Below are 13,779 nucleotides of genomic sequence, written 5' to 3' on the forward strand. Positions count from 1 at the left end.
TAAAATACTAACTAGGAAAATACTAACTAAGTAGGTAAAATACTAACTAGGAAGGTAAAATACTAACTAGGAAGGTAAAATACTAACTAGGAAGGTAAAATACTAACTAGGAAGGTAAAATACTAACTAGGAAGGTAAAATACTCACTAGGAAGGTAAAATACTAACTAGGTAAAATACTAACTAGGGTAAACTACTAACTAGGAAGGTAAAATACTAACTAGGAAGGTAAAATACTAACTAGGAAGGTAAAATACTAACTAGGAAGGTAAAATACTAACTAGGAAGGTAAAATACTAACTAGGAAGGTAAAATACTAACTAGGTAAAATACTAACTAGGGTAAAATACTAACTAGGAAGGTAAAATACTAACTAGGAAGGTAAAATACTAACTAGGAAGGTAAAATACTAACTAGGAAGGTAAAATACTAACTAGGAAGGTAAAATACTAACTAGGAAGGTAAAATACTAACTAGGAAGGTAAAATACTAACTAGGAAGGTAAAATACTAACTAGGAAGGTAAAATACTAACTAGGAAGGTAAAATACTAACTAGGAAGGTAAAATACTAACTAGGAAGGTAAAATACTAACTAGGAAGGTAAAATACTAAACTAACTAGGAAGGTAAAATACTAACTAGGTAGGTAAAATACTAACTAGGAAGGTAAAATACTAACTAGGAAGGTAAAATACTAACTAGGAAGGTAAAATACTAACTAGGAAGGTAAAATACTAACTAGGAAGGTAAAATACTAACTAGGAAGGTAAAATACTAACTAGGAAGGTAAAATACTAACTAGGAAGGTAAAATACTAACTAGGAAGGTAAAATACTAACTAGGAAGGTAAAATACTAACTAGGAAGGTAAAATACTAACTAGGAAGGTAAAATACTAACTAGGAAGGTAAAATACTAACTAGGAAGGTAAAATACTAACTATGGAGGTAAAATACTAACTAGGAAGGTAAAATACTAACTATGGAGGTAAAATACTAACTAGGAAGGTAAAATACTAACTAGGAAGGTAAAATACTAACTAGGAAGGTAAAATACTAACTAGGAAGGTAAAATACTAACTAGGAAGGTAAAATACTAACTAGGGAGGTAAAATACTAACTAGGAAGGTAAAATACTAACTAGGAAGGTAAAATACTAACTAGGAAGGTAAAATACTAACTAATAACGTAAAATACTAAACTAACTAGGAAGGTAAAATACTAATTATTGAGGTAAAATACTAACTAGGAAGGTAAAATACTAACTAGGAAGGTAAAATACTAACTAGGGAGGTAAAATACTAACTAGGAAGGTAAAATACTAACTAGGAAGGTAAAATACTAACTAGGAAGGTAAAATACTAACTAGGAAGGTAAAATACTAACTAGGAAGGTAAAATACTAACTAGGAAGGTAAAATACTAACTAGGAAGGTAAAATACTAACTAGGAAGGTAAAATACTAACTAGGAAGGTAAAATACTAACTAGGAAGGTAAAATACTAACTAGGAAGGTAAAATACTAACTAGGAAGGTAAAATACTAACTAGGAAGGTAAAATACTAACTAGGAAGGTAAAATACTAACTAGGAAGGTAAAATACTAACTAGGAAGGTAAAATACTAACTAGGAAGGTAAAATACTAACTAGGAAGGTAAAATACTAACTAGGAAGGTAAAATACTAACTAGGAAGGTAAAATACTAACTAGGAAGGTAAAATACTAACTAGGAAGGTAAAATACTAACTAGGAAGGTAAAATACTAACTAGGAAGGTAAAATACTAACTAGGAAGGTAAAATACTAACTAGGAAGGTAAAATACTAACTAGGAAGGTAAAATACTAACTAGGAAGGTAAAATACTAACTAGGAAGGTAAAATACTAACTAGGAAGGTAAAATACTAACTAGTAAAATACTAACTAGGAAGGTAAAATACTAACTAGGAAGGTAAAATACTAACTAGGGAGGTAAAATACTAACTAGGAAGGTAAAATACTAACTAGGAAGGTAAAATACTAACTAGGAAGGTAAAATACTAACTAGGAAGGTAAAATACTAACTAGGAAGGTAAAATACTAACTAGGAAGGTAAAATACTAACTAGGAAGGTAAAATACTAACTAGGAAGGTAAAATACTAACTAGGAAGGTAAAATACTAACTAGGGAGGTAAAATACTAACTAGGAAGGTAACTAACTAGGAAGGTAAAATACTAACTAGGAAGGTAAATACTAATTAAGGTAAAATACTAACTAGGAAGGTAAAATACTAACTAGGAAGGTAAAATACTAACTAGGAAGGTAAAATACTAACTAGGAAGGTAAAATACTAACTAGGAAGGTAAAATACTAACTAGGAAGGTAAAATACTAACTAGGAAGGTAAAATACTAACTAGGAAGGTAAAATACTAACTAGGAAGGTACTAAAGGTAAAATACTAACTAGGAAGGTAAAATACTAACTAGGAAGGTAAAATACTAACTAGGAAGGTAAAATACTAACTAGGAAGGTAAAATACTAACTAGGAAGGTAAAATACTAACTAGGAAGGTAAAATACTAACTAGGAAGGTAAAATACTAACTAGGAAGGTAAAATACTAACTAGGAAGGTAAAATACTAACTAGGAAGGTAAAATACTAACTAGGAAGGTAAAATACTAACTAGGAAGGTAAAATACTAACTAGGAAGGTAAAATACTAACTAGGAAGGTAAAATACTAACTAGGAAGGTAAAATACTAACTAGGAAGGTAAAATTCTAACTAGGAAGGTAAAATACTAACTAGGAAGATAAATACTAACTAGGAAGGTAAAATACTAACTAGGAAGATAAAATAATAACTAGGAAGGTAAAATACTAACTAGGAAGGTAAAATACTAACTAGGAAGGTAAAATACTAACTAGGAAGGTAAAATACTAACTAGGAAGGTAAAATACTAACTAGGAAGGTAAAATACTAACTAGGAAGGTAAAATACTAACTAGGAAGGTAAAATACTAACTAGGAAGGTAAAATACTAACTAGGGAGGTAAAATACTAGGAAGGTAAAATACTAACTAGGAAGGTAAAATACTAACTAGGAAGGTAAAATACTAACTAGGAAGGTAAAATACTAACTAGGAAGGTAAAATACTAACTAGGAAGGTAAAATACTAACTAGGAAGGTAAAATACTAACTAGGAAGGTAAAATACTAACTAGGAAGGTAAAATACTAACTAGGAAGATAAAATACTAACTAGGAAGGTAAAATACTAACTAGGAAGGAAAAATACTAACTAGGGAGGTAAAATACTAACTAGGAAGGTAAAATACTAACTAGGAAGGTAAAATACTAACTAGGAAGGTAAAATACTAACTAGGAAGGTAAAATACTAACTAGGAAGGTAAAATACTAACTAGGGAGGTAAAATACTAACTAGGAAGGTAAAATACTAACTAGGAAGGTAAAATACTAAACTAACTAGGAAGTTAAAAAAATAACTAACGAAGGTAAAATACTAACTAGGAAGGTAAAATATTAACTAGGGAGGTAAAATACTAACAAGAAATGTAAAATACTAACTAGGGAGGTAAAATACTAACTAGGAAGGTAAAATACTAACTAGGAAGGTAAAATACTAACTAGGAAGGTAAAATACTAACTAGGAAGGTAAAATGCTAACTAGGAAGGTAAAATACTAACTAGGAAGGTAAAATACTAAACTAACTAGGAAGGTAAAATACTAACTAGGGAGGTAAAATACTATCTAGGAAGGTAAAATACTAACTAGGAAGGTAAAATACTAAACTAACTAGGAAGGTAAAATACTAACTAGGAAGGTAAAATACTAACTAGGAAGGTAAAATACTAACTAGGAAGGTAAAATACTAACTAGGAAGGTAAAATACTAACTAGGAAGGTAAAATACTAACTAGGAAGGTAAAATACTAACTAGGAAGGTAAAATACTAACTAGGAAGGTAAAATACTAACTAGGAAGGTAAAATACTAACTAGGAAGGTAAAATACTAACTAGGAAGGTAAAGGTAAAATACTAACTAGGAAGGTAAAATACTAACTAGGAAGGTAAAATACTAACTAGGAAGGTAAAATACTAACTAGGAAGGTAAAATACTAACTAGGAAGGTAAAATACTAACTAGGAAGGTAAAATACTAACTAGGAAGGTAAAATACTAACTAGGAAGGTAAAATACTAACTAGGAAGGTAAAATACTAACTAGGAAGGTAAAATACTAACTAGGAAGGTAAAATACTAACTAGGAAGGTAAAATACTAACTAGGAAGGTAAAATACTAACTAGGAAGGTAAAATACTAACTAGGAAGGTAAAATACTAACTAGGAAGGTAAAATACTAACTAGGGAGGTAAAATACTAACTAGGAAGGTAAAATACTAACTAGGAAGGTAAAATACTAAACTAACTAGGAAGGTAAAATACTAACTAGGGAGGTAAAATACTAACTAGGAAGGTAAAATACTAACTAGGAAGGTAAAATACTAACTAGGAAGGTAAAATACTAACTAGGAAGGTAAAATACTAACTAGGAAGGTAAAATACTAACTAGGAAGGTAAAATACTAACTAGGAAGGTAAAATACTAACTAGGAAGGTAAAATACTAACTAGGAAGGTAAAATACTAACTAGGAAGGTAAAATACTAACTAGGAAGGTAAAATACTAACTAGGAAGGTAAAATACTAACTAGGAAGGTAAAATACTAACTAGGAAGGTAAAATACTAACTAGGAAGGTAAAATACTAACTAGGAAGGTAAAATACTAACTAGGAAGGTAAAATACTAACTAGGAAGGTAAAATACTAACTAGGAAGGTAAAATACTAACTAGGAAGGTAAAATACTAACTAGGAAGGTAAAATACTAACTAGGAAGGTAAAATACTAACTAGGAAGGTAAAATACTAACTAGGAAGGTAAAATACTAACTAGGAAGGTAAAATACTAACTAGGGAGGTAAAATACTAACTAGGAAGGTAAAATACTAACTAGGAAGGTAAAATACTAACTAGGAAGGTAAAATACTAACTAGGAAGGTAAAATACTAAACTAACTAGGAAGGTAAAATACTAACTAGGGAGGTAAAATACTAACTAGGAAGGTAAAATACTAACTAGGAAGGTAAAATACTAGGAAGGTAAAATACTAACTAGGAAGGTAAAATACTAACTAGGAAGGTAAAATACTAACTAGGAAGGTAAAATACTAACTAGGAAGGTAAAATACTAACTAGGAAGGTAAAATACTAACTAGGAAGGTAAAATACTAACTAGGAAGGTAAAATACTAACTAGGAAGGTAAAATACTAACTAGGAAGGTAAAATACTAACTAGGAAGGTAAAATACTAACTAGGAAGGTAAAATACTAACTAGGAAGGTAAAATACTAACTAGGAAGGTAAAATACTAACTAGGAAGGTAAAATACTAACTAGGAAGGTAAAATAAAAAACTAACTAGGAAGGTAAAATACTATCTAGGACGGTAAAATACTAACTAGCAAGGTAAAATAAACTACTAACTAGGAAGGTAAAATACTAACTAGGAAGGTAAAATACTAACTAGGAAGGTAAAATACTAACTAGGAAGGTAAAATACTAACTAGGAAGGTAAAATACTAACTATGTAGGTAAAATACTAACTAGGAAGGTAAAATACTAACTAGGAAGGTAAAATACTAACTAGGAAGGTAAAATACTAACTAGGAAGGTAAAATACTAACTAGGAAGGTAAAATACTAACAAGGAAGGTAAAATACTAACTAGGAAGGTAAAATACTAACTAGGAAGGTAAAATACTAACTAGGAAGGTAAAATACTAACTAGGAAGGTAAAATACTAACTAGGAAGGTAAAATACTAACTAGGAAGGTAAAGTACTAACTAGGAAGGTAAAATACTAACTATGGAGGTAAAATACTAACTAGGAAGGTAAAATACTAACTAGGAAGGTAAAATACTAACTAGGAAGGTAAAGTACTAACTAGGAAGGTAAAATACTAACTAGGAAGGTAAAATACTAACTAGGAAGGTAAAATACTAACTAGGAAGGTAAAATACTAACTAGGAAGGTAAAATACTAACTAGGAAGGTAAAATACTAACTAGGAAGGTAAAATACTAACTAGGAAGGTAAAATACTAACTAGGAAGGTAAAATACTAACTAGGAAGGTAAAATACTAACTATGGGGTGTAAAATACTAACTAGGAAGGTAAAATACTAACTAGGAAGGTAAAATACTAACTAGGAAGGTAAAATACTAACTAGGAAGGTAAAATACTAACTAGGAAGGTAAAATACTAACTAGGAAGGTAAAATACTAACTAGGAAGGTAAAATACTAACTAGGAAGGTAAAATACTAACTGTAACATAATTATTAGCACTGTACTCCCTTCAGTAATGGAAGTCATGCAACCTACATTATACCAAGAATAAAGCTACCACAAAATGCTGGTATGTGAAGGAATATATAGATGTAGAATCACTGTGAAAACAATACCGAAGTTACAAGTGCTTTCGTGACTTCTCACATCATCAAGGAAGTATAAACCTAAAAGGTTAACAGGAAAATATTATAAGACCAGACTACACCTCGCTGCCACCCCAACAACACTTGACTTTTTGTAATGATGTCAGGAGGTGGTCAGTAATCCGTGAAACACAGCTTATATTCTACCCAAAAAATTATTTGTCTAATGTACCTCAAAATCTTCAGTTCAAGACTTACCAGTTTGACCGTAATAAACTTTATCATGTATTTGACAAGGAATTTAATAGACAAACCCGTCAGCATTTTGGGGGGAAACTTCAATCAAAAGTTTTTAACTGTGTCAAGATTTTTAAATGCAACATTGATATTAAAATTCTTAAGTAGAGAAGGCCTATTAACTAAGTATTCATTGTAAGAGAGAACCAACATATTTTTAGTTGAATAAGGTTGGTTGTCCCGATTTGAATTGTAAAACGTATTTCTAGTTATTTTCAACGATTTATCAGTGATGTTTCTTGGGTGTTTTGGATCATTAGCTATTTCATAAATTTTGGATATTTCTTCATCTATGAACTCTGGACTACAAATACGTAAAACTCTCTAAAACATTGATGAGAAAACCGACAGTTTAACTCTATCTTGATGTGAAGAATAATAGTGTACATAGGAACAGTTATTTGTAGGTTTTCAGTAAATTTTAAATTTAAAATCATTGTTACCCTTAATAATTAAAACATCTAGAAAACGCAATGAGTTATTTTCTTCGAACTCAACAGTAAAATTTATAGAATGAAGTAAACTATTTAATTTAACAAGGAAATGGCTCATATCTACATTCTTAGGCATAAGACACTAAAAATCATCATTATATTTATAGCACTTAGTTCTATTAGATAGAACTGTTTTAAGCAATCTTGCTTCAAAAGATTCCACACAAATATATGTATATATATATTTATATATATATATATATATATATATATATATATATATATATATATATATATATATATATATATATATTATATATATATTCCAGATGTGCGTTAGCCTGGAATTACTTGTGTTATGCCTCGGCTTCGTCGTTCACCTACTGCCATAGTTGTGAATGTTCTTGTGTTACTACTGTGTCCTGGGGAAGATTTTCAGAATATTTCCATTAAGAGGTCTAAGAATAAGTTCATTGACGAGTTTGAGGTGTTCCCTGGGAGTGACACTTTCTACACGGTACTTCCTCAGGATGCTGCTCACCAAGATTTTCATCTCCATCATGGCGAACTTTTGACCTGGTGAAGTATGGATGTAATGTAGACCATTTGAAGGTATGGCCAATCTGTTATCAAGACTTTGCAAACCATATATAAAGTAAAAATAAAAATTTGTGTCGATTAGGTTTTCATGATGGTGCTTGACACATATTGCAAATTCTACAGAATATTGAGAATCATCAATTAGCAATAAGTTAACTCATCAGCTTAATTCAGTAACAACTGTGACTAATAAGCTCGTCAGTACATAAATCCATTATTATTAAATAATAAGATTCCAACTCCATGTACCAGAAGAAACATACCAATACAGTTCCTGGGACCAGCACTGAAGGGAACGTAGGAGTAGGGATGACGCTTGTTGACGTTCTCAAGCAGGAAGCGGTCGGGGTCAAAGACTTCCGGTTCAGGGAACTGTTCTGGGTCACGGTGAAGTTGGTAGATAGCTAGTGCTATAGTGGTGCCGGAGGGAATACGGTAGTTATCTGTATGATAATAATATTAATAACAATGTTAATAATAATAATAATAATAATAATAATAATAATAATAACAATGGTCTGCATTTGGAATGTTTTTAATTTTTATTTTTATTCATGGTTGCGATCTTACATATTTTGTGGCTACTATTTGTAAATATCTAAACCATTTTGCTCTGTCACGTAAGGATTTTGAATAAAAAAAAAAGAAGCCTGAGCTTGCTACCATCTGCAGCTCATAAGACTGCCATCCCCACGAGCCCCTTTGAGGCGGGGTAGATGGCAGACCAGAGGCCTAACTTCTCCCTATGAGCCCTGTGAGGGCGGGGAATGTGGCTAGGCCTGGGGACACTTGGTCCCAAAGATGAGGAGGTACTTGTTCTTCCTCCCATGGGAGACTTAAGTCTCGAGACACTCCCCAGATAGGGAGTCAAGGCCGGGTCACCACTACTTGGAAAAGACCCGGGCCGGGAGAATACCGGTGAATAAAAAAAATGAATAAAAAAAGATAGAGTCTCTGGTATAACTGGGTGTATATGGTGTGTGATATTAGGTTGTCAGAACACTTTTGTCTGTTGTAATCATTTTTGTAAGGGTGAATTGGGAATTGGTGATTTAACTCATTTGTGTATCTTTTAATATAATTTCCACCTTGTATTGTAATGTTTTAAATAAAATATAAAAAAAAAGATAGGGAGTGAAGGCCGGGTCACCACTACTTGGAAAATACCTGGGCCGGGAGAATACCGGCGAATAAAAAAAATATATAAAATAAATTACTAATTAATAATAATAACAAAAAATGTGAATTTTTAATAAATTCTTAATTTATTAAAATTAGATAGTAATCACGGAGAAGCACTTTCTGTCAATTTTAAGAATTTATGAATTACAAATCAACAGGAATCAAATCAAATGTTATTAAAAAAATTATGCTCCGAGTTACTAATTTTGGTTCTCCGTTATTTGTTGTCCGATTTCTTTTATTTTTAGTGTACGTTTAAAAGCGTATATTTGGAAGGAGGTGACAAAGTTTCAATACGATCGGCCAAGAAACAACTGAGAAAGAAAATATTACTGATTTTAACATATGGCAGCTGGTTCTTCCGGTTTGGCGGTACTAGCGGCGCTGCGGACACTCCCGCTCGTAGAATACGTCTAACCCGAATTACGTGTGAAATCAATGATTGTAAGATAGCTTATCTTCATGCCGGAAAAAAATAAATTTTCACACTCACCAAAATATCTGCCTTTTTAACCCCCCCCCCACACACACACACACAAAATAAAAAATATTTGAGATATTCCAAATTTTGTTACACATAAAAATCAAACACTTTATTTTATGTTCTCTGTGAAAATCATTTCAATTTCAATGGGGGGAGGGCAAGTAATAGGCCAAAATCTTACTTTAGAGATAGTCGCAGGCGATTATCTCGAAAGTAAGATTCATAAAATTGTGCTATTTTGGGCTTTTTCTACGCATTATCAGTGATTTCTTAGTGTTGCCCGTGTTAAAAAACCGTTTTCTTTGAGTACACCAGCAAGGCACTAGAGAAAACCATATATTTATAAGCAGGAACATGGCTAGACAAAGGTCTCTGATGACTGCACTCTCCCACATAATATCACACTTATTATTATTTTGGCCGTCTTTATTATGCTTTTATCTTATGTCTGGTATGATTACTGAATAAATAGTATAAGTAGATAAAGTGTATTAGTAAAAATAGCGTCAGTATAAAGACTTTTCTTGGGAGTTCCAAACTGGTGATCAAGCAATTATGATCGTCCTTGGCTGCTTCTTGGCTCCCACCTCTCCAATAAGATCCTCCCACCTCTGCAATAAGCTCCTCCCACCTCTGTAATAAGCTCCTCCCACCTCTGTAATAAGCTCCTCCCACCTCTGTAATAAGGTCCTCCCACCTCTGTAATAAGCTCCTCCCACCTCTGTAATAAGCCACTCCCACACTGAACATAATGTTGAGTTCTAAATTTAGTGTATTGAAAAGAAAAATATACAGAAAATTAAATAAAATAAAAAAAATAAAAACTATTTTGCGCGGTCACGAATATTTTTTTTATCTTGCGCGTCGTGAGATAATATTTTTCAAATAGCTATAATTGGCTTTACAAACATTGTATTAAAATGTGATTTTCACCAAAATGTTGCCAGATTCTTAAACTATTTTTCTGTCAACAAAACTCCATTTCCATATCTTTCAATTATTTTTATACTCGGCGCATAAAAAAACCGAGCTGAGCCCTTATGAATTCCATGTCAACATGAATCAAATCAAATGATTTTATTAAAAAAAATATATATACTCCTAATAGTAAGCCTACATATTGAATCAAAGGAAGGAAGACCGCTTCGATTTTCGCTTGTGCTGTGCATCAAGATCATTACTTTTCAATGATCAGCAGTAATCCACCACCATGCTCATATTCGAGTTTTCATGGTGCAAATTTCCTGATGGAAGCACTCTCCTTGTTCCTCACTGTAGTCCCCACATTTGTTGGGAAAATAGTCAAGATGTGAGTGCAAAAAGTGCATCTTCACACTCATTCTAGATCAAAGTTGTTGGAAACTTGAAATCAGGCCTTGGATCATTTTTTTTTTTTTAGTATTCGGGGGAGTGCCTGTTTCCCAGGAAGTTATGGACAATCTGCTTGAATGAAAACCAAACATTCACCTCGACACCCTCTTATGCTTCTTCAAAATGCTTGTCCTTCATCAATTCCCAAATCTGAGGGCCAACAAAGATTCTTGCCTTCAGCTTGCCTTCACTTATACGAGGAAACTTTGATTCCAGGCATTTGAAAGCAGTTCTACTCTTGTTCAAGGCCTTCAAATTTTTTTCACAAGCCCTAATTTGATGTGGAGTGGTGACAGCAGAATTTTCTTGGGGTCAACTAGTGGCACAGTTTTCACGTTGTGATTTCTGGGTAAGAAGCTGGTTCTTGGTGACTAGTCATTTTGTTTATAGTGCTGGCTGTCTGCCCTACTATCCCGAAGACACAGAAAACAGGGATACTTGGTGTATCCACCTTGAAGACCTAGTAGGAGAGCAATAACTATTAAATCACCACAAATGAGAAAATGTGATTCTGGAACTTGATTGTAGATATTAGTGTCTTCATATTTGCGAAAGTTTCTGACATTTGGACACTATGGCCAATTGGCACAGATGCAGCTGTGTTGCAATTGTAGAGAAGTACAGCCATTAAACTTCTTTTAGAAGAATCAATGAAGATTCTTCATTCATTTACTTTGTATGACAACCCCATACGTTCAATAAGGCCAGAAATATTTGAATTTCGCTTCACGATGACCGTACCAAGCGAATGTTGTTCCAGGAGCTAGAAGCCTGTGTTCCTTCAGTCTAGAGCCAAGCAACTGCACTTTATTTTGGAAGGTTAAGGTCTCTCACCAAGTCATTGAGCTCAACTTGGATGAAGGGTCTGGGATCGTCATTTGTTGGTGGTTCATAGTCTACTTCCATCTTAAAATCACTGGTATCAAACTCTGTTGAAATTTGCCATGTCTCAGGTGGCACAGGTACAGGAATATCTTCAGAGTGTGGAACAGGCCTTATTGTTGAAGGAATATTTGGGTATATTATGCGATCTTTACTCTTCTTATTGAATGCAGCTACTTTAGCCATACAAAAGCGGCAGTCATCATGGTGGTTCATCTGCTCCCACCGTACCATTGGTACTCCATTTAAATTTTCCAACAGACCACATTTGCAGCTTTCTGATGCAACTCCTGCAAGCTTTGTGTGGTACAAATGGTTTGTCCTGGTCTCCAAGTTTGCTGCCAAAATAAGCAAAGTAGCAGCTCTTCAATAAAGGAATAATGTTATTCAGGGAATTTGAAGGGGTGAATTGCCCGCAGACATAGCAAAATATCTCTGGTGAATTTATGCAGCCTCTAGACATATTAATAATCTGAAAATAAAGAAAAAAATATTAGATTTAACTTTTAAGTCAATATAAGGTCAGCATTTAAATTGGTAATATACCACTTTCTCATTTACTTATGATATACGAAAAGAGAAAAGTATCGTTTCTGTATAACTTGACAACCTGATGTGATAAAAATGACTAAAAAACACAATAAATCACAATTTTCCATATATATATACCGAAAAAGATACCATAGAGTCAATAAAAAAATATGCAGACCAGTGCAATCAAAATATTTTTATTAATACTCCAGATGCTTTCCACTAAGGTAGTGCTGTCGAGATGTGCCAGCTCGTTCACTCGTTTAGTAATGGGTTAATGAATATCGCCAACTGCTTTATTCGAAGGATTCTGCTGCGTCGTCTCTCTTGTGTCTGTTCTCTTGTCCTATGCCATAGTGTCAGACTTCCAATGAGGTGCTCGCCCAAGGCATTCTGAATACTTGGATCAGGTCTGTGACGCCTAACATACCCAAGCCATGGGAACAGATAATGGCTTTTAGTTGGTATACAAATCAGGTTGTCAGTTAAAAATAGGAGAGGAGAGTTATTAAATGGAGAGTTAGAGGTATTGGGAAGATGGAGGGAATATTTTGAAGAATTGTTAAATGTTGATGAAGATTGGGAAGCTGTGATTTCATGTATAGGACAAGGAGGAATAACATCTTGTAGGAGCGAGGAAGAGCCAGTTGTGAGTGTGGGGGAGGTTTGTGAGGCAGTAGGTAAAATGAAAGGGGGTAAGGCAGCCGGGATTGATGGGATAAAGATAGAAATGTTAAAAGCAGGTGGGGATATAGTTTTGGAGTGGTTGGTGCAATTATTTAATAAATGTATGGAAGAGGGTAAGGTACCTAGGGAATGGCAGAGAGCATGCATAGTTCCTTTGTATAAAGGCAAAGGGGATAAAAGAGAGTGCAAAAATTATAGGGGGATAAGTCTGCTGAGTATACCTGGTAAAGTGTATGGTAGAGTTATTATTGAAAAAATTAAGAGTAAGACGGAGAATAGGATAGCAGATGAACAAGGAGGCTTTAGGAAAGGTAGGGGGTATGTGGACCAGGTGTTCACAGTGAAACATATAAGTGAACAGTATTTAGATAAGGCTAAAGAGGTCTTTGTGGCATTTATGGATTTGGAAAAGGCGTATGACAGGGTGGATAGGGGGGCAATGTGGCAGATGTTGCAGGTGTATGGTGTAGGAGGTAGGTTACTGAAAGCAGTGAAGAGTTTTTACGAGGATAGTGAGGCTCAAGTTAGAGTATGTAGGAAAGAGGGAAATTATTTCCCAGTAAAAGTAGGCCTTAGACAAGGATGTGTGATGTCACCGTGGTTGTTTAATATATTTATAGATGGGGTTGTAAGAAAAGTAAATGCGAGGGTCTTGGCAAGAGGCGTGGAGTTAAAAGATAAAGAATCACACACAAAGTGGGAGTTGTCACAGCTGCTCTTTGCTGATGACACTGTGCTCTTGGGAGATTCTGAAGAGAAGTTGCAGAGATTGGTGGATGAATTTGGTAGGGTGTGCAAAAGAAGAAAATTAAAGGTGAATACAGTAAAGAGT

At 33.6% G+C, this 13,779-nt stretch overlaps 1 protein-coding gene across 1 annotated transcript in view; it reads right to left on the reverse strand.

Moving 5' to 3' along the window:
• Window positions 1-6,378: 6,378 nt before the first annotated feature.
• LOC138851196 (cytochrome P450 4C1-like) overlaps window positions 6,379-13,779 on the reverse strand; it is a 35,146-nt gene continuing 27,745 nt past the window's right edge. The window contains exons 2-3 of the mRNA XM_070080001.1: window positions 8,074-8,253; window positions 6,379-7,786 (exon numbers count right to left, since the gene is read on the reverse strand). Coding sequence (XP_069936102.1) covers window positions 7,623-7,786; window positions 8,074-8,253 — 344 coding nt within the window. The 3' untranslated portion in view covers window positions 6,379-7,622. The remainder of the gene's footprint in view (window positions 7,787-8,073; window positions 8,254-13,779) is intronic.

Source organism: Cherax quadricarinatus, unplaced genomic scaffold (genome assembly GCF_038502225.1).
Source record: "Cherax quadricarinatus isolate ZL_2023a unplaced genomic scaffold, ASM3850222v1 Contig73, whole genome shotgun sequence".
In the NCBI taxonomy this organism is placed as follows: domain Eukaryota; kingdom Metazoa; phylum Arthropoda; class Malacostraca; order Decapoda; family Parastacidae; genus Cherax; species Cherax quadricarinatus.